The 25,668-nt window shown below is 36.3% G+C and overlaps 2 protein-coding genes across 2 annotated transcripts; one reads left to right on the top strand and one right to left on the bottom strand.

The window, feature by feature from the left end:
• Nucleotides 1–1,475: 1,475 nt before the first annotated feature.
• Nucleotides 1,476–12,504, top strand: LOC134662326 (cytochrome P450 4g15). The gene is made up of 9 exons (XM_063518511.1): nt 1,476–1,616; nt 5,809–6,035; nt 6,284–6,487; nt 6,824–7,003; nt 8,610–8,806; nt 8,936–9,223; nt 10,817–11,054; nt 11,643–11,828; nt 12,140–12,504. Exons 2-9 carry the CDS (start codon nt 5,825–5,827, stop codon nt 12,316–12,318), a joined length of 1,683 nt encoding a protein of 560 aa, XP_063374581.1. The 5' UTR covers nt 1,476–1,616; nt 5,809–5,824; the 3' UTR covers nt 12,319–12,504.
• Nucleotides 12,505–12,624: 120 nt separating this feature from the next.
• Nucleotides 12,625–24,337, bottom strand: LOC134662327 (uncharacterized). The gene is made up of 10 exons (XM_063518512.1): nt 24,103–24,337; nt 23,280–23,491; nt 22,377–22,568; nt 20,684–20,751; nt 17,794–17,974; nt 16,078–16,255; nt 15,248–15,443; nt 14,420–14,546; nt 13,158–13,338; nt 12,625–12,819 (listed from the first exon to the last, which is right to left on the bottom strand). Exons 1-10 carry the CDS (start codon nt 24,243–24,245, stop codon nt 12,714–12,716), a joined length of 1,584 nt encoding a protein of 527 aa, XP_063374582.1. The 5' UTR covers nt 24,246–24,337; the 3' UTR covers nt 12,625–12,713.
• Nucleotides 24,338–25,668: the final 1,331 nt, after the last annotated feature.

Below are 25,668 nucleotides of genomic sequence, written 5' to 3'. Positions count from 1 at the left end.
AACGCACCTTAGGTACATATTAATATGTGAGTTCTAAGAAACAACCTTAAAGGTATGTAGTATTATAAATATTATAATTCATAGTTGTAGTGAGCATTGTCAGAGACAGTCATACTTCAATGGAATTGCCCAAGTCGTTTGTAAACTACAAAGTATTACAATTAGATGTAGGTATATTTTCGTACATCGATATACCTCAAATGTTTAGGTACAGTCATATTTAGCTCAACAAAAACTAATCTCATCTGCAATCGAAGCAGGATTATGGAATGTAACATAAGAAACACCAAGCGAATCAAATCGTTTGCCTCAAAACAAGACACGGTATTTACTTTCGACTTCGAGATATACTCTAGGATCAACACAGATATTATAAAAACAAACCATTAAAATATAGAACTGTATAGGCCTTTAATTGGTCTACCCATTACCGCAATGGAACTAACCCAAGGTGAATAAAATATCACAATTTGAAGCACGTGGACACAATATGACAATCTTTTTAACTAATTTCAAAAAATAACGAATTTTCATTCATTACGGTCCTAATATTTAATACTTTTATGCAAGTTTCCTGATTTTATGTAGGTAAACTTTTCATTTGGGGTGGAAGTCATGTCGTCAAATCTAATCTGATGATTTGAAGGTGATTTGAAATTGAGGGAATTCTTCAAGTATTTACCATTACTACTTAGATATACTTATAAGTGATTTGGGTAGTGGTTTTATTGGTTTCGAAAAACACCATTTGTGAAGTGGAATCTGCCGGTGAAGTCCAAACCGAAACTTATTAACGACGCATTTTTCAGCGATTCTATTTCTTTATAGATGAAGAGAAGACTTTAATGGACAGGTTTTGCAAACAAAATAATTATAGGCAATGGTGTATTGTGACTTTCGAGATATTTAAATATTTTAAATTCTTAAATAGGTAAGACTAGTTTACTAACACGTGTGAGAACAGTCTGCGTTAGTATTTCGGCGGACGTGCCTTAGGTATAGACATGTATAGACAATCTGTTAGGTTTCAATAAGCAGAAAGTATTAGCCTTTTCTATGTATAAATACATGTAACTATGCCAAATTTACGTCGTTGTTACAAAATAAAATTACTCAAACAAAAACAAAAATAATTTTAACGGTTTAAAAAAAAACAGGCTGTTTATCCAATATACTACACTACTGGAACAGTCAAATCCTTGGTTATACGTAGAGATACTTTTGCTCTACTGGGTTCAGAAAGTTTATCAAATAGAAGAAATCTCCGGAAGACATTTAGCTAACAGCGTTCTATTCGAATAATTAAATTAAATTATTCGTTTTAACGTAACATTGCGTATGTGATGGTATTTGATTGTTGTCATTGTCTAAAACAATATCGAATTACTAATGATTTACGCAAAATCAAACTAAATAATTTACATTTGCGTATTGATTATCTATGTGCGGCCAGAGGGTACGTGATGGTCGGTCGTGACGCCACGGACGTGTATATAGCTCGGTGCGCGGGAGGTTCGTAAATAGTCTCTCTTGAGACATCGAAGGCGTCCTTTGAGGATAACGTGCTTGTGTGATAGTGGCTTCCGAACTAACAAGGGTGTTCACGGAACAATAAGGTAGGAAAGTTTTGTATAATCATTTTAAGTGAACGAGTGAAAGTTTCATCAAAATTTCAGTTACAGAAAATGTTAAGATTATTAAACATGTTTTGTAATATTTAATAAATGTTAAGAAAGTGGTGTAATTAAAAAAAAAGTGTATTTTTTTTATTTATTTTTGAGGTTTGCTAAGCCGTGCGTTCAATAGTATTAAAAAATCAGGAAGATTTAAAAACTCTTTTTCTTAATTAAATTGATCAAAAGTAGAAATCATTCAATGAACGAAGTATTAAACTGCACATTAAATATTATGGCTCGCATATTTTTATTTAAGTGTATACTCCTATTAATTTTGTATAAGTACTTAGTTTTTTTAATGGATTACAATAGAAGTTTTAAATCCCAATTTAAAGAGAAAATGAGTACCGCATTATGAAAGCTTTAATTAGTTTATAATGAAATCCTTCACATGTGGTAACATGAAGACTGTCCTTTCATCAAATAATTAATTAAAAGAACGAAATATTGTAGTTAAGAACTTCAATTAGAACAAATTTTTTGGAACACATGTTAATGATACCATAATTCAAATAAATACTATGGAAGAATCTTACACAAATCAACCCAGTTTCACAGTAACTCAATAAAGTTTAGGTTGTGGGTAATATACGATGATATATATGCTTAAATATATGTATAGAAAACATCCAATACTCAGGGACTAAATATTCATCATAAACACATACATAAGTAAAAAATTAAGTAAGTAATAAAGATTTTATACTTAACACAAAACATGTATTCATAACAATAGGGATGCATTGAACAAAAGGCAAACATATTTCTTACTTAACCGGATAAATGCTCTTACCGGGATCAGAACCAACGACCTACAGATTCGTAGGTCACTATCGACTAGGCAAAGAGGCCGTTAAATCTATAATTCGCGCGCCGTTTATTCTCGCTTTGTTTTAAGGTTAAACGTTACCGATCCCAACAAAGAAATAAACCCCGGCAATTTCGATGACCTGACGAAATTGCAGCTAGTGTGAAAACTCATATTATTTCCAAATCGTGATGTGTTGAACTTTTTGTACTGCTAAATCCAAAATACATATCCACAATTGGGAAAATCATTATGCAGTACCTAGTAAATAATGCTTATCTGAAACTTACCTACACAGATTCTGTCAATTCAAAATAACATATTTCACTTCTTACAAGTTCTACGAAGGTAATTTATGTTTACTGCGAGTACAGCAAAATTACAACTCCCAATTTTATTGTTACGCAACTGTACGCAAAACCTCTAGTTCATACGAAACCATATATGACAGTTATAATATTCAACTCTATTGATATAGCTAATCTAAACAAATAATTTTATATGACGTGCACTATATGTCTCGTATTAATTTCCACCTCCATTAAATGCAGATTGAAATCCATTTTGGGGTTTAGTCATTAAGCACTATCTAACCTTACTTACATTTCCTAGAACACGAAAATTTGAGGAAAACGAATCTTAATACAAGCCAAGTTCCACTTGCATCTCGGCCGAATCAAGGTGATATAACAAGGACCTTGCACACAGACATAAAATAGAAAAATAAATCTTCAGAATGCAAAAACAAATAAGTTTAAATTCCAAATAGGTAATTAAATTATACATCAATATGTTGTTATAGTTCGTTTTTTTAGCATTAGAAAGAACTTGAAAGAAGGTAAGCGATTGTGACATGTCTTTTAATTGAAAAACGCTTTTTAAAAATCAATAAATACCTATTACTTATGAAAGCAGAAGACTATAAAAGATCGTATTAGATTCATAATTGTTACATATTTACCGTAACTTATTTTTAAAATGTGTTTTTCAATTAAAAGACACGTCAAGATTGTTTACCTTATTTCTAATGCTAAAAAAAACGAACTATAGCTGTTATAAACTTTTTTTTGTTTAAGTATTTAGGCATTTCTATTTAAAGTTGTATCTCCAACTTGTATTTAGAATTGGGAATTTTATGTTATTTTTACTTATTGTTAGAATCACAAGTTTTTTTCAACTTTTACAGAGAAATGAATGATCCTAATTTTTTAGTCCATTTGGTTACTTACGTTTTCAATACAAACTTCTATGATCATAACAAAACGGAAAAAAAATCGAGGAAACTTTTTTCTCGAAGTAGGATCGAAAGGGCTCTTGATTCCGAGTGGAAATAATATGTAAATTCCAAAAATATAAAATGCTAGTTGGGGGTAGGTACAACATGAAATAAAAATCTCCATAGTACCTTAATACCCACTACCACGCACATTATGACATTAAATATACAATCTTAAATGTAATACAGGAATAGGATTTAAAAACATCTGCATACGCATAACCTTAGCCGCATTACTAGTTAACCCCGACGACTGAGAAGTGGTTCTTTACTACCTGCCTATACTCGTAATCTTGCACATTTAGCTACGTATAAACATAGTTACAACCCAGAGTCATTTTTGCAATTATGATTTGAAACCTTCTTTTATTCCGTTATATATAGTTCAAAAATCGATTAAATTTTGTCCTTTTCTAGATTTAATTTTGTCCTTTTTTCGATTTAATTTTTTCCTTTTTAGGGTTCCGTAGCCAAATGGCAAAAAACGGAACCCTTATAGATTCGTCATGTCTGTCTGTCTGTCCGTCTGTCCGTCTGTCCGTCTGTCCGTCTGTCTGTCCGTCCGTATGTCACAGCCACTTTTCTCCGAAACTATAAGAACTATACTGTTGAAACTTGGTAAATAGATGTATTCTGTGAACCGCATTAAGATTTTCACACAAAAATAGAAAAAAAACAGTAAATTTTTGGGGTTCCCCATACTTCGAACTGAAACTCAAAAATTTTTTTTTCATCAAACCCATACGTGTGGGGTATCTATGGATAGGTCTTCAAAAATGATATTGAGGTTCCTAATATCATTTTTTTCTAAACTGAATAGTTTGCGCGAGAGACACTTCCAAAGTGGTAAAATGTGTGTCCCCCCCCCCTGTAACTTCTAAAATAAGAGAATGATAAAACTAAAAAATATATATGATGTACATTACCATGTAAACTTCCACCGAAAATTGGTTTGAACGAGATATAGTAAGTAGTTTTTTTTTATACGTCATAAATCGCCTAAATACGGAACCCTTCATGGGCGAGTCCGACTCGCACTTGGCCGCTTTTTCGATTTAAGTTTGTCTTTTTAAAATAACACTTGGACTTAGGAGGATACGGATATGTGGTGAAGAAAATTATATAGATTTTTAGTTTTAGGCACTTTAGCGGTAGGTACAATATTAAGAGGTACCTATAAAACTCCCTTGAGACTTGAACATATTAAAATTGTTTTAAACGGGACACTCACGTATTATTAATGTATGTGAATGAAGTAAGATAGAATAGAAGATTGTATTGGCGACTAAGCCATCGGACAACCCAATCCAATATGTCGTAAAATCGCATATAAAACGTTTAACATTATCAATATTGGTTGTATGACGTACTCCTCGTAATTTTGCAATAATAATAACAAATTTACATACTCGAAACAAGTTCGCATCCATTGACGTCACAAAACCTTACCTAACCTGTTCCAATAACTTTGTATCAAAAAGTTTAAACTTTAAAGCCACTTGAAAGCAAGAATTTTAAGAAACAAGGATTTAATTTATTACGTTTGAACCGGTATAGGAGTTCAAGCACTCATGTGACCATAAGCTTACATCAACAACAAAGAAAACAAACGTATTAGTAAATATGTTTTATCTTTCCTAAAAACACAAATATCAAGTTGACAAGTAGGTACGTATTTAATAACAAACGAATAATATATATTTGAGGACGTTTTTAATAACGGCTTAAGTGTAACTAACCTTAAACCATTTGATAATCCTTTTTAATCATTCGATTCAAACCACAGTTTTCATTGTAGAGATGCATGCGTTCTTGTTTTAAGTACCTATGATAGCAAGTATTTAATCATTAATGGTGGTGTGGTATCGTACACCACGTCCACATTCTTTTAACCAGCAGCGTTCATAATTAATACGTTGGCTGCCACCGCACGTACCTAATCTTCTCTGTGTGGCCATTAGGATCACCGGTGGATCAAAAGCTCACTTAAATTTCTATTGGACGTGGGAGCAATACTGTAGGTGTTAAAGTTTACTCTTTGTTTACAGAGCAAATTCCACCAAAATGAGTTACACAGCAGCGGAAAGCGTTGCCGCGAGCAGCACATGGGCGGCAACCAGCATGTTCTACATGCTCCTCGTGCCTGCGCTCATCCTCTGGTATGCTTACTGGAGAATGTCCAGGAGACACATGTACGAATTAGCCGAGAAAATCAACGGACCCCCTGGCCTACCTCTTCTTGGAAATGCCCTTGAATTCACCGGCGGTTCTGATGGTAAGTAGCGAAAGCGTTAAGCCAACAACAGTTCCATAGCAAAACAATAGTATTGTTGGCTGGAAACTCAAATTATTTTCTTTTTTAACACTATTAAAACCATATCAAATTTAAGGAGACATGAAATACCATGCTGATTGTACCGTATTTCATCCATAGCGTGAAACGTAATTTATTTGAACTACAGCCATACATCGCTATTTAATCTAATAATGAAACTTAACTACATACTCGTTGTATATTCTTAGATATCTTCAAGAACCTCGTCTCGAAGAGCATGGATTACGACAAAGAAGGCATGGTAAAGCTATGGATCGGGCCCAGGCTGCTGGTGTTCCTGTACGACCCCCGGGACGTCGAGCTGATCCTCAGCAGCCACGTGCTCATCGACAAGGCTGACGAATACAGATTCTTCAAGCCCTGGCTTGGAAACGGTCTTCTCATCAGCACTGGTAAACACAACTTTGGGAACAAATCAAATTATTTTTTGTTAAATATTTTGATTTGTGTCTTTTACAGTAGTCACACTACTACCTATATGTATATAAATTATAAACTGAAATAGACTGTCATGTACCTACTGAAGAAAAAGTGACGAAGCTTTTAGGTTCCGCCGTGGCGAGGTGGCCTACGGGTTGTGGCATTATCCGCGACAGCTAAAGACGCTGGTTCGTATCCGGCCTTCACCACTGAGGACTTTGTCACTTTTCTTTAGTTTATAAATTTTATAATATTCAACATAGGTACTTTGAATCTATAGCAGTTATTGAATGAATCTTTTATTTAAGGTCAAAAGTGGCGCTCTCACCGCAAACTGATCGCCCCCACCTTCCACTTGAACGTGCTGAAGAGCTTCATCGACCTGTTCAACGCCAACTCCCGAGCTGTGGTAGAGAAGCTGAAGAAGGAGGCCGCAGACTTCGACTGCCACGACTACATGAGCGAGTGCACCGTCGAAATTCTGCTTGGTAAGTTACTTTGTTAGCCACACACAAAACTCCTTACAAAATAACCCATTCACATTACTTTAGAGTGAGATTAATTAGATCGACATGCAACCTTAATATTCATGAGACATAAATTAGTCTAAAGAAAGGCCAGGCAATCCGTAATAGGTACCGATTAATATTTGTCATTACTCATTACTTTTAAAGAACACATATAGGTAAGCTAACTAACTAATACACAGATGGAAATTTTCAAGTTTAATAATAATAACTTACTTAGTTCTAAAAAAAGTCAGACTATAACGTCTATATCTATTACGAGAATTGTTTACTATAAAGTTCAATCCTGTCTCGATAAGAACTTAAGTTATTAGTGTTATTACCAAATTCACTTAATTGAGTTTGAATAGCATTACGCATTATCATAACAAAGGGTTTAAAATAACGTATCTCATAATACCTATAAAGTGCTAAAGACGTACGTGCCGGTTGTATGTCTGTTTTACAAATTTAATCTCAGTATTTAAATTGTAAATTTGTAGCAACATTAATCATACATGACAAGGAAAAATTTAATTACGGTAGATATAGGTACGGTAGACCTATGTCATACTTGACTTACACGCGAAGTTCGAGATTCAACAATAAAATTAAATCATCAATATTCAAAACTTGCCTACCTACTATTCATCCCCACAATATATTAAAAAATAACGTCATAAAATTCCGTGATTCAAAAAAGTTGCTCTATAAAAATGAAGTGATTTCGATGTTTCGCACGTAGCTAGTGACGCGGTGACAACATAGGCCACCGCCATTGCTAAGCGTGCTTTTGACGCAAATGATCACGTTTGCGAAACCTGCGAACCCAATGTTTATATGATGAGTAATTCGCGAATTCTCATCTATCTCATATATCTAGTACTTAATGTATGTATACTCACCTAACTGATATTTAAAGGTATAAACGCAACAAAGTTGCTTACAGTATAAATTGTACATTGGCAATATTATCTGCAATAATTACCGTGACACGTTTAGCGATGCTGGAGAATCCAGTTTGTGATCAGCTCAGACTGATTTAAATAATTAACTTGTTTATATCCAATGTTGTTACTCGTAGATGAGAATTATATGATTGATAACGTATTTGCTGAATGATTTGCAAAAACACTCGATTAGTTTTCAGAATAATATTAAATGTTAATTTTACTAACTGTATATGCTGAGAACTGGTGAGATAAAACTACCTATGTTAAGTACTTGAATCGCGGTAAATAGAGCATACCGTCCACTACCTTGTTGGTACCTACTACCTACGCAGGTTGTTTACGGCAACAATTACCCAGATTGTACGGAATAACTTCCTTACAATGACACATTCAAGATAGATATAATTGTTTGTATTTATTATTGTATCGGTCTAAGAGGAAATAAGCGTAGAACGTAAACGTAAGCGCCGTGTCAAGTGAGGCGACCCCCCACGGGCTCACGTCGCACCACATAATGGGCAGTTCTCGCCATCGACGGCGTCAACTGTTACTTGTAGCCCCCATTATGACGTTCGTTAAGTAACGTACTGAATCCCTTGAAGGTTAATAGCTCTTTTCACCTTTAATGTTCACAGAAACCGCTATGGGAGTCAGCAAGAGCACACAGGACCAGAGCGGCTTCGAATACGCTATGGCTGTCATGAAGATGTGTGACATCCTACATTTGAGACACACCAAGATCTGGCTGAGACCTGACATGCTTTTCGGCCTCACCCAATACGCCAAGAACCAAACCAAGCTTCTGAGCACCATCCATGGGCTTACCAAAAAGGTATTAATTATTTTTTTAGTAAATACTTGAGTTAAAAATAAATATCGTATACTTGACCTAATAATTAACAGGGGCTAAAGCAATAATTTTATTTGATTTAATATTAATGTTATTTTATACAACCTTTAGGTTATCTCAAGGAAGAAGGAAGAGTTCAAATCTGGCAAGAAGACCACCATCTTGAATGAGTACACTGAGTCCAACTCATCTTCTGCCGAACCTGCCAAGGAGACGTCGGTAGAGGGTCTGTCCTTCGGTCAGGCCGCTGGTCTGAAAGACGACTTGGACGTCGAGGACAATGATGTCGGACAAAAGAAGCGTCTGGCTTTCCTTGACTTGCTCTTGGAGAGCTCGCAAAGCGGAGTCGTTATCTCCGACGAGGAAATCAAGGAGCAAGTCGACACCATCATGTTTGAGGTAAGTTTTAGCCTTTATTTATAAGTAGTAGCTATACGATGGGGAACTTAACCAATTAGAGTCTGGATTAGCCTCTAGCGGCCACCATACAAGGATAAATTGGCAATCGAATTTGAATCAACGGTATTAGAAAATATGGTTGAATTTATTTTGTTTTAAAATCAAACGAAACAAAGTAAAATCAACTGAGTTCCATTTCATTAAGAATTAAATTTCATTGGAGGTAATTTGTACTAGTATCTAGTATTAGGACATTGAACCCCACGAGGTTAAATATTGAAATTTAGACTCCTTTCTTTAATTTATAATTACGCCGGAAAGCAGATTCGCGTTAGTACTAGTATTGAACTCTAATTTAATTTATTTTTCACCTCAGCAGCTCGAACAAGGGTACTTTGCTACTTAAAAACAGTGAGCAAAATCGCATTTTGCTCACTGAGTGAGACAAAATGACATTCAAGTGACCTTAATATTCAAATGTCATTTCAACATGCGGGGTCTAATACAAGTTCGAAATACTTGGATTTTATTATCTCTGTCCCTTTCACGTCGTTAGCAAAAAGAAAGAGACAAAAAAATTTTCAAACGACATTTAACGGTATATATATTGACGGTTTATAATAGACCCCCGAAAACCGTCAGAACGCATCGTTCCAAAACACATACAAGTATGAATTCTTAATATGTAATTAATGAAAATAAAGTTTCAGATTTGATAAAAACTGATAAAAACACTATATTTTACGTAATTTATTGTACGATTAAAATAATGAACTCAAAAAATACACAGTATATCACGTAAAATAAATAATTATACTTTTAAGAATCTCTACAATAGTTTACAAATAGTAAGTATCCGTAATTCGGACCGTATCTTACAATGTTTTTTTTTACAAAAAAAAAGTTGCCGATTCAAATGTCAATCAATTGATGGTCGTTGTTTTCATATATTACCTATTTTACTGAAATTTACTACGTTTGTTTGTTTGTTTTTGTGTTTGATTGCGGTAATTATACTTAATCTTGGAGGATATAATCAAACGGAGACGCCATGTCTGTAATTTTCTGTACAAAACAGTCTGCCGATTTTTGCGGGGGAGGGGAACGTCAAATGTATGCGTAACGTAAAAATAGCCATGTCAGATAAACGTCAGTCCATACATTGTGTATGACCGTTGGCCGCCTATTTTCGACAGAGGGGAAAACCTGTTAATGGCTACTCCGTTTAGTTGTATCCTCCAAGTACTTAATTGTTAGTATATCTTAAGAAACATGACTAAATAGGTAAGTGATGAAGAAGGATTAAATTTTTCGGGTTGTCTAAATGTTCTTACTGCTGAGGTGAAAAGTTTTATGAACTACACGAGATCAAAGTTATTTACATCTCGTGCGCTTTTGAGTCCCTTACTACGCTCAAGATTCTAAATTAGACTAACTATAGAATCTTTCGCTTGCACGGGACTCAAAATAAGCACTCGAAGAAATATCAAACTTTGATCTCTTGTTGTACAAATAACTATTGAATGCAATACCCACTGTGCGGATTCCATTTCCGCCGATATTAAGAAGTAATATAATTTATTTTTATTTTAGGGTCACGACACCACTGCTGCCGGCAGCAGCTTCTTCTTGTCCATGATGGGAGTGCACCAAGACATCCAAGACAAAGTTATCGAGGAGCTCGACCAAATCTTCGGGGACTCCGACCGCCCCGCCACTTTCCAAGACACCCTCGAGATGAAATACCTCGAAAGGTGTCTCATGGAGACCCTCAGGATGTACCCACCAGTACCTATCATCGCTCGACACATCAAGCAAGACATCACTATGCGTAAGTATTTAAATATTAAGTATATATTTAAGTATATAGAAACAGTATAGATTGTCCACAACTCTTGAGTAGCTTTCGTTTCTCTGTACCTAGAAGAATACCGCGTTTTGCTATCAAACCAATGTCTCGCCCTCAGCGCCGAACTGTGTTAGGGTCAAACTCCCCAGTACCACGCTTGAGCAATTTACTCAATAGATATAGTAACAGGTTTGATGTTCACTTTGACTCTCTGACAAAAATTAGAAATTTATTCATTAGTAGTTAGTATATTTAGTTTTAATTCCATATTTAGTTATATACCTACTTAACCAGTCTACATCGTGGTTGCGCTTTGCTCCTTATTCTATAGTAATAAGGTGTTCAAATGTGGCTTTGTTGTTGAATTTGCTTTTTTAATTTTTGCATGTGGTGTTTACCAGTAATTAGTTATACATTCAGCATGTTATTTAAGTTTGTATTGATGTACTTAAGCCTCAATGTAATAACTGTTGGTGAACCTTAAAATAAAATAAAATAAAAATAAAAATATTCGTCAAAAAATACATTTGCATATGATAAGAATGAGTCTAATATTAATTTTACATGCAGCATCCAACGGCAAGAAAATACCCGCTGGCACCACCGTGATCATCACAACATACAAGCTGCACCGCCGTCCCGACGTGTACCCCAACCCCAACAAATTCGACCCTGACAACTTCCTTCCCGAGCGCTCTGCCAACCGCCACTACTACGCGTTCGTACCCTTCTCCGCCGGACCCAGGAGCTGCGTCGGTAAGTGATCACTCTCATTTAAAATACACTGTATACCTACCTAATTACTTACTTACCTACAAATAAAATGTAAATTTATATAAGTACATCTTATAAAACAAAGTCGGCGCCGCGTCTGTACGTTTGTGTGTTTGTTTGTTCGCGATAAACTCAAAAACGATTATAGATTTTCATGCGGTTTCACCTATCAATAGAGTGATTCTTTAGGACGGTTTAGGTGTATAATTTGTAAAGGGTAACCCGTGCGAAGCCGGGGCGGGTCGCTAGTCTTCCACTATGACTATGACATTAACTAATTGTATTGCCAACAGGACGTAAATACGCCATGCTGAAGCTCAAGATCATTCTCTCCACCATCCTGAGAAACTTCCGCGTCCAGTCCGACCTCAAGGAATCTGACTTTAAACTGCAGGCCGACATCATCTTAAAACGCGCAGAAGGTTTTAAAGTGAAGCTGCAGCCCCGCAAGAGGCTCGCGAAGGCTTGCTAACTCACGGGACTTTAACTAAAACGAATTAATACATTTTTGATAGGTACCCTATTAGTAAGTGTTCACATTTTTACGGTTCTTAGAATTAGAACAAAGCTTGTGATACCAGTACTGACTAAATTATTGTTGATTATATTTTTAAGGACGTTGAAAAAATGGTGGTAGCATTCTTCACAGAATAGTAATGATGAAAATTCGGTCCAAGGATGGCTCAGTTACAATTTTGAGCAATTGTGTCCGACTATCTCGTTTGCTCAAACTACTTGGTAATAAAACATTTGTAAATAGCTAATATTATCTTCTTGTGATGGCCCAATAAAAATTGGCATTGAAAAAAGAATTGTATTATTTACCTTATTTACAGCCTGATTTGCCTTAGGCAACCAGTATTTGCTCTATAAAACATTTTCACTTGGCAGTTGCTGATCGCTTTTATTTATCTGTAGAGCGTCCTCTTTAGATTGCATCTCCATTTGTTTCCGTTGAAACTCCAATTTTGTTCTAAATTGATGGTAACGATTAAAATCACATTGTCATGATCTTAAAAATATGTTAACAATACAGAATACAGAACATCCTTATTGAAAATTAAATTGTAGATGGGCCGATTTTTATTGCATTGTCCATTTTTTTTGTAGATTCGTATAAAATTTGGCTGTTTTGAAGATAATAACGATACCAGGATAGTTTTTCATAACGTAACTCAGTGGAAGATTTTTTAGGGCAAATGGTGAAATTGCGTGAATATATTGTACTCTATTATGTAGGTATACACCATAATTATATTATCGAATCTGACAAAAAAACGGGCCGCAATGTCAAACTCGGCCCAGACCTACCTTAACACATCCAGTGGTGTTCGGCGATGCTGTGCGCACGGACAGGGCAAGAAGTTATGGTGTGTTCTCTTCATCCACCAAGCAGCAAGAGACAGCTTCCATTCAATAATCTTCATTTTAGCTATCGTGCACTCCTTGGCTTCCTTTAGCATACCGAAATATGATGCCATCTTCTCTTGACCTTAAAAAGAGTTAGACTTAGAGATAATTACCAGGGATGTTGCGGATGCCGATTTTTTGACATCCGCGGATGCGGATGCGGATGCGGATTTTTAAAGGCTCACATCCGCGGATGCGGATGCGGATGCGGATGCGGATGCGGATGTCAAGATAGTACTATAAAAAACGTCAAATATTACATTTTAGGAATTTTTATTTCAAAAAACCAGCCGAGTGCGAGTCGGACTCGCGTTCCAAGGGTTCCGTACATTAAGTCCGACTCACGCTTGACTGCTCATTTCTAATAGGTTTTTTTTGGTTAATGACTAAATTACCTAGCAGTCAATCACTTACGCCGATGCTAAGACGTTCCTGTACCGACCTGTTCCACATCCGCATCCGCATTAACTCCGCATCGATTATATGCGGATGCGGATGCGGATGCGGATGTTGAAAATAATGCGGAAGTTCCGCGGTTGCGGATGCGGATGCGGATATTCGCAACATCCCTGATAATTACAAGAGAGCATTTTCAAAATACCCTTGCTATTTTAAATCGGACACTGAGCACAGCTACCAAACACCGCGTTGCTACGCCAAAATGGTCTTTGCTATTTACTAGACCATTCCTAACTTTTAATACCCGTTATGTGCATTTATACATTTTGGGATAAATTTATAGCCAGTGGCAAAATATACATTTAAAAAAAAAAAATGGTAATCGATTCCATTTTCTACCCAGGCCCCGTAGACAACATGCCAATCGCTATCGCTCCGTAGCAAAGGAAACGCAACTGTCACTGTCACACTAATATGGAAGAGTGATAGAGAGACACAAAGCGATTCGATAGCGAAGCGATAGCGATTGTCACCATGGCTAGACCGTCAGGATCAATAAAGCTTCTTAGATTTAGCTTCAAGTGCTTGATTAAAAAGTTATGGAAGCTCTTCGAAGATCATTTTGGTGTAGCAGCATGGGATCTGGTAGCTGTTTACAGTGCCCCATTTAAAGAGTCCATCCTGTACACTGACGACGGAGGAAATGTTAGCAATAAAGATTTATTCATATATGTATAAGTAGGTATACAAAATAATGAAAGTACCTGAAGATATCGCCATCATTAATCTTGATTGTTCCGCTTCCTCCTCATAAACCTCTGTTTTGTTTTCAAAAATGATGCCCAACTCACTTCCAATATTACCCATTTCCATCGATGCCTGTGCACCGGGCTACAATAAGGCATTCATTTAAAATAAAGGGGAATAATTTATTTAAGACACACAATTAGGTAAATACACATGGAAAATTAAACAAACTTAAGAATAATTTAAAATTAATAAATAGATAAAATAAATAAATAATTTTAAATAAATAAATATCATAGGACAATTAATCTTAGAATAAACAGTCTAAATAAAAACACAAACTACCTATAGACCAATTATAAAAATAATTAATCGAAGTAGACACAGCAAGCTCAATAAAGAAATATCTGTCACAAATACACAAATACATGTCGTTACCGGATTCGAACCCGGGACCTTCGTAGACTCCGCCTAGGATATGAGGCCGTCAATTTATGATGATGTTTGAAAATGCATTTTTTTAACAAATATGTAAATCAATCTATGCCTACTTTCCAACTTTTCAAGCTGTATCTTTATTGCACTCACGTAAAATGATAAATTTATTAGTCGAATTTAAACTGTTGTGAGACATACTAACATTGAATAATTTTACGGTTTAGACTCACTTGTTTCAAGTCACTCGCGCGACATGTTCCGCGATACACGGCCGTCGTGAACGCTGCTCGCACTGTTAACTAGTGAGAAAGGAGACCTAGGCTCTCCGAAACATGTCGCGCGAGTGACTTAAAACAAGTGAGTCTAAACCGTAAAATTATTCAAATTTATTAGTGTTAAAAACGTACATATTGCCAATTGAATCCCATAAAGCAGGCGAACGCTTCCTTTAAGTGTTGCGTGCCCAGCTCGGGTCGCTCTCGCCTGAGATGCAGCTCGCCGATGAGATGCAACGCGCGGCCGAGCTGCAGCCTGAGGCCATGCTCCATCGCCATACTGCCCATCTCCGTCAACAGCCTGGCTGCCGACTCGTGCTCGCCTAATCTGTTGTAAACATTTAAAAATCTTGTTAAAAATCCTTAGCTAGCAGAGAATAAAGCTATAAACACCAGAGATATGCGAGGATGCGTACTGCCTAGCGAGGGAAGTGTTTGTTATTAAGAACCAATAGAATATTGTCTACTTCCACTACACTAGAGCTGCGTTGAACGAGGGTAGGTAAATGAATTGATTCTATTGAAGAATATGGAATGAATTAATCTAAGTTTACCCGTCAAAGGTAACTTTTTCCTCGCCCAGTCGCTGTCCCGCTTAAGTTCTTAACAAACACAACCCTCGCTACACGTCCTCGCACATCTCAGGTGGAAACGCAGCTTAAGTTGGGATAGGTCGCTTGAGTCGTATTCGTAATTAAAGTGAACAGTAAAGAGTTGCCGCCGTTAACGCAAGCTCCTGATGACACTTCTCGGTACGGAGTGTAACATGTTGAGCGTTTTCGACTTAAATTACGTGAGTGACCCGTTTTTAATACATTTGATTTCATATACAAATTAAAAGTAGGTAAGTATAATATTGTAAAGAGTCTTGAATAAAATGGGCGATTAATACACGGACTTCGGGACCCATCAGTAAGCGGAAATGCATTTTAACTACAATATCCTGAGAATACTTAACATACTTTTGCATAACAGCCGCCATGTGCATCTTACAATCGCATATGCCCTCGATGTTGTTGCTCTCAGTGTGTATCTTGAACGCACGCTCGAACGTCTTCTGGGCGTTGTTCAGGTTGTTGATAGCCAACTGACATATTCCGATTTCGATTATGGCGTCCGCAGTTTTATCCGATTCTTCAGCTGAGTATTTTATTAGCACATAAGGTAAGTACGATACAAGTGCGTGAAGTAGGAAATTCGCAACGAGTTTTACACCGACGCGTGTTGCGAATTATTTATCCGCACGTTTAGCGTAAGTGTAAGGCCTGAGTGGACGCTCGAGTTGGGCGTGCAGCGGGGCGGGGCGTACGGCGTGCATGTTAAACAAATGCAAGCGTATAGGAGCGGCCTTAGTGCACGCTGCTCAAATTACTTGTGAGCCCGACGCCACGCTGCACGCCCCGCCGAACGCTCCGCTTCGAGCGTCCACTCAGGCCTTACACTAAGTATATAACGTTCAACAGTACATATGGCCCTTTAAATTTTCGACAGTCACCGGTACAGTAAAGTAACACCATATGTACTGTAAATACTGCATGTTAACTCGGCTAATCCTAATCAAGCACAATACTATATACTGAAATAGAGTAAACCCGCTTAAATATGAAGGAACCACCACCTGAAAGCACATATTAGCACATAAAGCGTAATAATATGACTTAGTTATGTCACAAATTATTTTCATGAATAAAATAGCTGTCTCAGTAATTAATATTAGTGTGATTATACTAAAAGCAGGTTTAAAGGATTTATAGTACCTATTGAAATTAAATTCGAAGTGTCAATTCGCGCCCGGATATTTTTATTCCTATGTCTGCATGTCAAACCGATGGTTTGTTTCCGTAGGAAAGACAGAGATTATTTTATCAAGAAAAACATTATTATATCCTAACTACTAATCAGTAGCTCTCGCATCGAATGATGATCCCTATAATGACAGTTCATTTTTATATGGAGTAGCTGTCGTGTAAAATGTTTGTAGGCATTTTTTGGAATTGTAACATATTAAGTATGTTTTTAGAAATGTAACATTTAACTAATAAAAATACGGTAAAAACACATTTCTTCGATTATTATTTAAATTAGGTAACCCCAAACAAACGCGACTTGTCATAAGGAGCATCATTCGACGCGAGAGGTCTTATAATCCTTTACCCTGCCTCAACAACAGCTCAACTAAGGAAGCGTACTCAGTATCAATTACGCCTAATTCCACTTTATGACCTAAACTTCAGTTCAGGCGGTCTTAAGTACAATATAGTGTTCCCTTTTCTTATTGAGTTCACAATTCGGTTAGTACTCGTAATGTGAAAAACTCAGTGAAGGAACTATGTAAATCCATTTACAATAAACATTTTTGGCAAAAATTAAATTTTTAGTACAAGCTTTTCTCGCTGACTGTACTTTTCTTACCACAGGCAACTGATACTCATCGAGACAATTCTAAAACCCCAAACACAATTAGGTTGCGTTTTTTCATCATAGAGTTCCTAAATGGCCACCACCTGTTTCCATCATCAGATCAGTTGCATTGTCACTTGACTTACATACTCGTATGTATGCATAGCAGTATAGCTAACTTCCAAGATTTGACCCACACTAACTAACGGCCAGTTAAATAAAAGCTTGTAAAAAGTATGAAATTTTATGGAAATCTATGGACCAACCAATTGACTTACCGTCTACCGCGCGTCTTTCAGCCAAGCGAGATAGCCGTTCTGCCTTGCACGGATCTTGCTTGCGAACTGTTCGTGCTTGGCTGATCAAAACTTTGTACAGTTGCAGTGCTGTTGCTTTGAACAGTGTCACATTCGACTGTTCCTTCTGATCGCCTTCCGCAGGCTCGTAAAGGAGCCATGGCTTGAATTAGACAAAAAATATAAGTAGGTACAATACTACTGACGCGTGACGCACATGAAAATGTTACGCATTTTTTTTGTTCATATGGCTACCTACTTCGAGAACTGGTTCAAAACTTGCTAAGAAGATTGAGCTACACAAACTAACTTATTAAAATGGTCGACACTCCTACAACCAAATTATGCAATGCACGTTTCAAACCATAATAATACGTGTCACGCATTTGTTTTGTGAAACATGATTTTTTTGTTTCATTACTATAGTGTGTGCCGGCAACTTTGTCTGCGTGGAAGATGATGATGATTTATAAAAACTATTCTGTCCTTCCCCAGGTTTCAAACTTACCAAATTTCATCTAAATCAGTTCAGCGGTTTAAGCGTAAAGAGGTAGCAGACGGAGTTACTGTAGTAGAGTATTTATATTATTAGTAGGGATGATTGTGGGGTATGGTTTGTGCAGACCAAATTCAAAGATAAAGTAATGGAGTAGAAATTGTGTGTTTCACCAGACAGATAAATTATAAGACAAGCCTATCTAATGGAACTTCATTAATTGTTTTAGATGTGTAAACTCTTAATAAATTGGTACTTAGACTTTATACATCATACACCGAGTGTGAGTCCGAGGTGCTTAAAAATATCTGGAGACGCACTGTAGAGCCTTGACAATACAGGCTTGTTCAGACATTTGTGAGCGCCTTGGCCACTCCGATATATCTGATAGCGACTGTACGTTAAAACATAACACGTGTACAGTACACATTTTAGGTTTAGAGTGCACTAATTATATTATTATAACATTTATAACGACTGGCACAACCTTACCAAGTTTACCCTATGTCGCGTTTAGATAAGTGTCGCTCATGAATAGTGTAGGAAACATTGGGAAGGACCTTCATTGAATTATAATGAGGTTCCTCGTCCCTTATGGTACGATCGAGATCAAAAACATCTTTACAAGCCAACGTTCCAAAAATATATCTAGGTACACGACCTTATTGTCAGTGTCTCAGAGGCGTGTAAATATAATTATTATATTTTTGGAACGTTTACTTGTAAAGATGTTTGTAAATTCGACTGTACCTACGATGCTTTGACGTTGCGGCTTGACAATTTCGTAAATATTTTGGCATGTATTGTGAACTCTAAAGTACGTATCCTAAGTACCTAGAAGAAAGATTGAGGAAAAGTAAGACGGCTATATCTGGGGGCACGGCAGTGCCCCCGCCAAGTCGAGCAAAACAAAGAGGCACGGCCGTACCATCCTTTTCTCGAAGCGATTCAGGCCATTTTCGACGTTCTGTAATTTTGTGCTGGCTGAAGCTAGAACCCTGAATTTTCAGTGACATATAGGGCTTAACATGCTTTAGATATATTCTCAAAAACATTAAATCTGAACTTGTAGTTTAAGAATTATTGTACGTCAAAGTTCCTTAGTTTCAACACTGACACACTCACTCACGCACTCATTCACTCACCTACGATCATCGTAATTCTAAGGTACTTCTAGCATACCCACAAGCTTCAAATTTTAAACATAGTGGTTTTCAGCTTATCAAGCCACAGAAAACCTAAAAATAGTGCAATATCAGTCACGTTTTAAAGATCTAAGAACTGCATAAATTTTTGTAATCCCATAAAAATATATGCTATTACAAAGTTACTGTTGCAGTTCCTACAAATAGTAGGTAAAATAAAGGTACACTACAATGTACGATGTGAGTATGAATGAATATGTGTTTAGTTATGATATATGTATACATAGTATGGGTATGAGTACCTGAAAAGAAGGACTGCCTACAAAGAGATGAGATCCCATCAAAAACATTACATGTAAAAAGGTGCAAGTCTCGCAACGCTTCTACTACTTACAAAAAAGTTTTGAGATGTAATGTGAAACCAAGTCGGTTATTTTAATCAGTGCTAGGGGGTGTAAAAACCGTTTCAATAAGATATCTCTAATTTGTAATGCATATAATGACTTGGCAATCGCATGTAATGCTTTACTCGTACCGTACTCGTAAATATGTGTAATGCTCAAACTGCAATTAGCGCTAGCGTTATGTTCAATTAGAATTATTTTTAATAGGTGACGATGATCCTTATGTCATTATGCAGCCGTGCGATGGCCAAGTCATTATATGTATTACAAATTAAAGATATCTTATTGAAACGGTTTTTACACCCCCTGGCACTGATTAAAATAACCGACTTGGTTTCACATTACATCTCAAAACTTTTTTGTAAGTAGTAGAAGCGTTGCGAGACTTGCACCTTTTTACATGTAATGTTTTTGATGGGATCCTATGTATCCCAAAATCATCATCTTCCTCGCGTTGTCCCGGCATTTTGCCACGGCTCATAGGAGCCTGGGGTCCGCTTGGCAACTAATCCCAGTAATTGGCGTGGGCACTAGTTTTTACGAAAGCGACTGCCATCTGACCTTCCAACCCAGAGGGTAAACTAGGCCCGTATTGGGATTAGTCCGGTTTCCTCACGATGTTTTCCTTCACCGAAAAGCGACTGGTAAATATCAAATGATATTTCGTACATAAGTTCCGAAAAACTCATTGGTACGAGCCGGGGTTCGAACCCGCGACCTCCGGATTGCAAGTCGCACGCTCTTACCGCTAGGCCACCAGCGCTTGACCCTATGTATCCCAAAATAGTAAAAAAAAATGTTACTTTGAAAAATTGTTAGTAAAATACCTTTCCAATAGCAGAATCCCGAACTTGAGTCAAAATTTGGAAAGGCTCATCTTGATCAACTCCCGGAACTAAAATATAAATAAATAAATATTATAGGACATTATAACACAAATTATAGTTGTAACAATAAAACAATCAAGGTTACTGTTATCAAATAGGCGATTGTAGAAAAGGTGGGAACTCTTAAAAGAATTGTGCCCCCGGTTTGACAGCCGAACTAGATGGCCATGTTTTGTTAACTAATTTATCAAACATCAACTTTTGACAACTGTCGAATTCAACTAATAATATATACATTATACTTTAGGTAGTTTTTAACTAAAATTATTTGAAAAATCGGTCTAGAAAAATGTTATAAATGATTATGTCCAGGGAGATGCTAATCTTTTTATCTACACACATTCGAAAACCGCGAATTACTACCAGCATAAAGATATACTGTTTTGTTACAACAAATTTCGTATCTATGATAATGTTATTATTGCGTAATATCGATCGATATCGATTTAAGAGCCAACAGGAGTGGTCATTTCTCCATACAAACGTACTCGACTGTTTCCACCGTGGGTTTTGAAGCTAGAACAATGATTTTTTCAACACAGATTAATATTGTCAATATCTGTGTCGGACCGTTTTGCTTTTTTTGATATTTTTGTTTTTTAAGGCGCTAGAGCCCTTCAAAAATGGCCAAAATGGCCTAATTGACTATGCCGCAATGAGAGGCGTGCTATTCAAAGCTGACATCAATTAGTCAAAAAAGCAAAACGGTCCGACACAGATAATGTCATTAACATTTAGATTTCCAAATTTGGTTACGATTGGTTAAGTTTTGGAGGAGGAAACAGTCGAGTACGAAACCTCGATTTTTGATATTTTTACGCAGGATTTTTCGCCTTGTCCTTATCGCACTAGTTTTAGGAGCCACTTCCGTTAGCGAGACGGGTATATTTACCTAAAATATTTAAATCTTAGCTCCTGTTGGCTCTTAATAATGACATTCGATTTTCGTACATCTCTGAAAAAAGGATTTGATTTGATGATGAAGGAAACAAAGGATCCTTTTATGAAACTTACTTCGTTCGTTTCATAAACCCACGCTCGTGTTTAAATGCCGTTCATTGTGTACAAACTTATTTAGCAGTCATATAAACTACTATTATGTTAAATGTTAATAAAAGACATGACTTGACGTTCAGTTAATTATACAGTCATTTACAATTAATGGTGGTGTATAGTGATATTATTTCTTTATTAGTAGTAAGTAAATTTCTCAATTTACATGTTGTGGTGTGGTTTATAATAGGTATAATATTATTTGTGTTAATTTTAGACGAGATAGGATCTTTTTAATAAAATCGATATTTTTTCTGTTCATACATTTACAATTGAGTAATACATATGTGTAACTGGTCCAAAACTAATTCATAGTATATATAGACTAAAGCAATACCTATAGTGGCTTGACTACCCGCCCGGCTTCGCACCGGTTAACAAATTATACATAAACCATTCTCTTGAATCACTCTATTTTAAAAACCGCTTCAAAATCCATTGCGTAGTTTTAAAGATCTAAGCATATATAAGGACAGACAGACAGCGGGAAGCGACTTTGTTTTATACTATGTAGTGATAATTCGAATTTTTCACATATCGGATACCTACCTACACCTTACCTTAAAAAAGTCAAACTTACACTTGTCAAGCAAAAATTTCGCGTAATGGTACTTGCAACATCCTTTTTGCCGCCCGCCGTCCACCAAATACTGGCTGGCCACAGCAATAGATGCCATGTAGAATTTCTCAGCCAACCAAAGTATTCCCTTTCCCTTTTCAGCGTAGCACAATGCTAGCCCCAATAAATACAGGGCTTCACTTTTGGTGTTACCTTGAATAAATAATAATCGGGTTGTTGTTAACAGTTATGACGTTGAAACGGTATTTTCCCTTGCCATACGAGCATAACATGACTACTTAATGACAGAGCTCAACCTGAGTTGTAGACTTGTTTACCTATTAATGAATGATGTAGAATTCCGCGAACACTAATGTTATTCAAATGTAAAAGGGTTCGTAAAACGATAATAAATATGAATAGACATGAGGACTTGAGGAACTAATTTCTTCCTTTTGTTATTTACTTGCTAAGTACCAATTAAAGAAACATAAAATTGAAAAATCCAACAACTAAGATACCCAAGCACCTAATACAAATAAATACACTCCTTTTTTGGGCAGTCGAGTAAAAATCTAAAAATACATGAATGCCTTTCAAAATAAAGACAGTTGGAAGCCGTTTGGTCACTGTGTAAAAGGACCATTAAAGTCGTCAAGAACTTTTATCATTTCACTAAACGAGCTAAAATATGGTACATATACAGTTATATTTGTATGTATAATATATTAACAATCAATAATGAGCTTTGGTGGCCGAGTGCGTTAACCTAGGTAAGTACGAATATTGCTCATTGTAGAGCAGATGGCAACCACAGTGCAGTGGGGTTTATAAACTCTCGTAATAACATTACGGAAAAGGGAAGCAAAAATGGGATAGGTATACATATCTACATTACAATTATAATGAAGAAATAGTATCCACCTCTATCTCGTTCTTTTTCAGCTTTCTGCAGCTCGCCACAAATATGCTCCAGATAATCGGGCTTCTTTGTAAGATCGACTATAATCCCGATTTCATCTTCCATGACTAATTGCATGTTGTCGTACAGAAGGTCCTGTATGTAATCGGAAGCCTCGCGATATCCCGCCTCTCTTAGCTCCAATATCAGGCATTCGTGTAGCGGTAACTTACGCCTGTAATATTCATTTTATTTAGGCAAATGGAAAAACTTAAGTGTAACAGCAAAACTAAAAGTCAAAGATAGGCCGCAATTATTTTTATAGAATTATGTTAATATTTCTGCCCAATATGATTACTAAACAACAGTGCGTTAGGTATTAATACTGTCTTAAGACACGTATACCAACAACAAACAATTAAATAAATCTACATTAAGTCAAAGAGGGTATTTTAATATGGGTACAGTCAGCTGCGATATTATAGGAAAGGAAAACGCGCTTAATGTATCTCCCACAAATCCCACAATCCAATAATTTGACAAATAGGAGTAGGCATAAGATATACTTTTCGCTTGTTGTCTTGTCTGATATAATTGCTGGCTGTAGGAATTATGAAATCAAACATTTTATAACCAACTAGCTTCTGCCCGCAACTTCGTCTGCGTGAAAAGATGATGATAATTGATAAAAACTTATCTTTTGTTCTTCCTCGCATCTCAAACTATCTCCATATCAAATTTCATCTTACTCGTTTCAGAAAATTAAGTGCGAAGAGATAACAGAGACAGGGTTGCTTTCGCATTTTTTATATGGATACGCAAGACACTAATTTATTGCCTACTTACCTCCTTACTGCCTTCGAGTCCAGCGCATCCATGGCATAAATCAACTTGTTTCTCATATTTTCTACACTATTTTTAGTCATACATGCCATCAGTTTCGGCAGCTCGCGCTTTTTAGGAAATTGGCTACTCGGATTAGCTGCCATTGTTCTTGCACCACACCGCTTTTAACTATTTCAAATAAACAATACCATATAAAAGTAAAATATTATATTCCATCCATTTGTTACGTAACTGACAATTTTGGCATTTGATTTTTTTTTGCCCGTTCGTCACTGCGGGCATAGAGACTAGAATAGTTAAAAGCCTAATAGCCAAATTTATAGATGGTCAGTGGTCAAGCAGATCTTGTTAGTAGAAAAAGGCGGCAAATTTGAAAAATGTAGGCACGAAGGGATATCGTCCCATAGAAAATTTGAATTTCGCGCCTTTTTTTTACTGACAAGATTTGCTTGACCAGCTTTATATAACCTTATTTTTACGCCATGCCGAAATGCGATTACATTATTTGTAGGCGCTTATTAACAATGTCTATTGAATGCCCAGAAAACCCTTCATAAAGAAAGTTGTGACAAAAAACCGTAGACATCTTATTACTCTTATATGGACCTTGTTAAATTTTATTAGCTCAGGAAATGTTTCAGCGAAATGATATCCCAAGGGGCTTAGTTTTGCGGGTAACAAAGCCGTAACGTTATTATGCGGGAGTGCTCGTATAAAGCAAACCAAACTTTTTGACCTAACAAGAACGCGACAAAACTCCGTGAGTTGTTGAGATGTCCTTGGGGTTTTCGCTTTTCGGCCATCGAGGGTGCTTTCTTTAACATAATAAAGAAATGCCAACACGAAATTAACCGATTCTAAGGGAAATTTGGCCAAGTTGCGGAATCAGGAATGTATTGTTAGTTGTATTAGACGGGCGTGTCGGGTAATTCGTATTCTGGCTGTCGCCGGCGTTCGGTAGTTAGTCGAGACAATATCCAAATTGTTGAGCGTAATTGCAGCGATCTCTTGGTAGTCTCTCGGGGCCCGGATGAAGGACCAATCTACATTTAAAGGCGTCAAGATAAATTAGACTGCCACAACAAGAATCAGCAAATTCAGTCATTCAGTCTTCCGTAATGAGAATAAAATATTATTTACATTAAATAGGTACCTACCACAACTTTTAGATACACAACAAAAATATATTATGTACCTACTTACTAAATGCTAATGCAGTTGAGTAAATACTTAAGTTTGTTTCTTAAACCAGACTAATTAGGTATACTGAAAAGCATACATATTATTCTTTATTTTTTATTTCATTAATAAAATAATATAATAAATTTATTGACAAGATATGTAACAAGATAAAACGAACAGCGTGCAGCGATATGTACATTTACATAATACGCTTAACCTTTCTTTCTTTCTTGGTATTTCTTTAATAAATTTTATGTAGATAAGCAAATTATACGAAGTGAAGCTAAAGTAAAGCGTGTCAGTCAAATAAATAACTTTTGTTGTGTACCTAGAAGTTGTGGAAGGTACCTAATTTTAAACCTAACATATTATACTTGTACCTGT

The sequence above is a fragment of the Cydia amplana genome, chromosome 3 (genome assembly GCF_948474715.1).
Source record: "Cydia amplana chromosome 3, ilCydAmpl1.1, whole genome shotgun sequence".
Lineage (NCBI taxonomy): Eukaryota > Metazoa > Arthropoda > Insecta > Lepidoptera > Tortricidae > Cydia > Cydia amplana.
The sequence above is the reverse complement of the archived record's forward strand: the minus strand, read 5'-3'. Positions and strand labels throughout refer to the sequence as shown.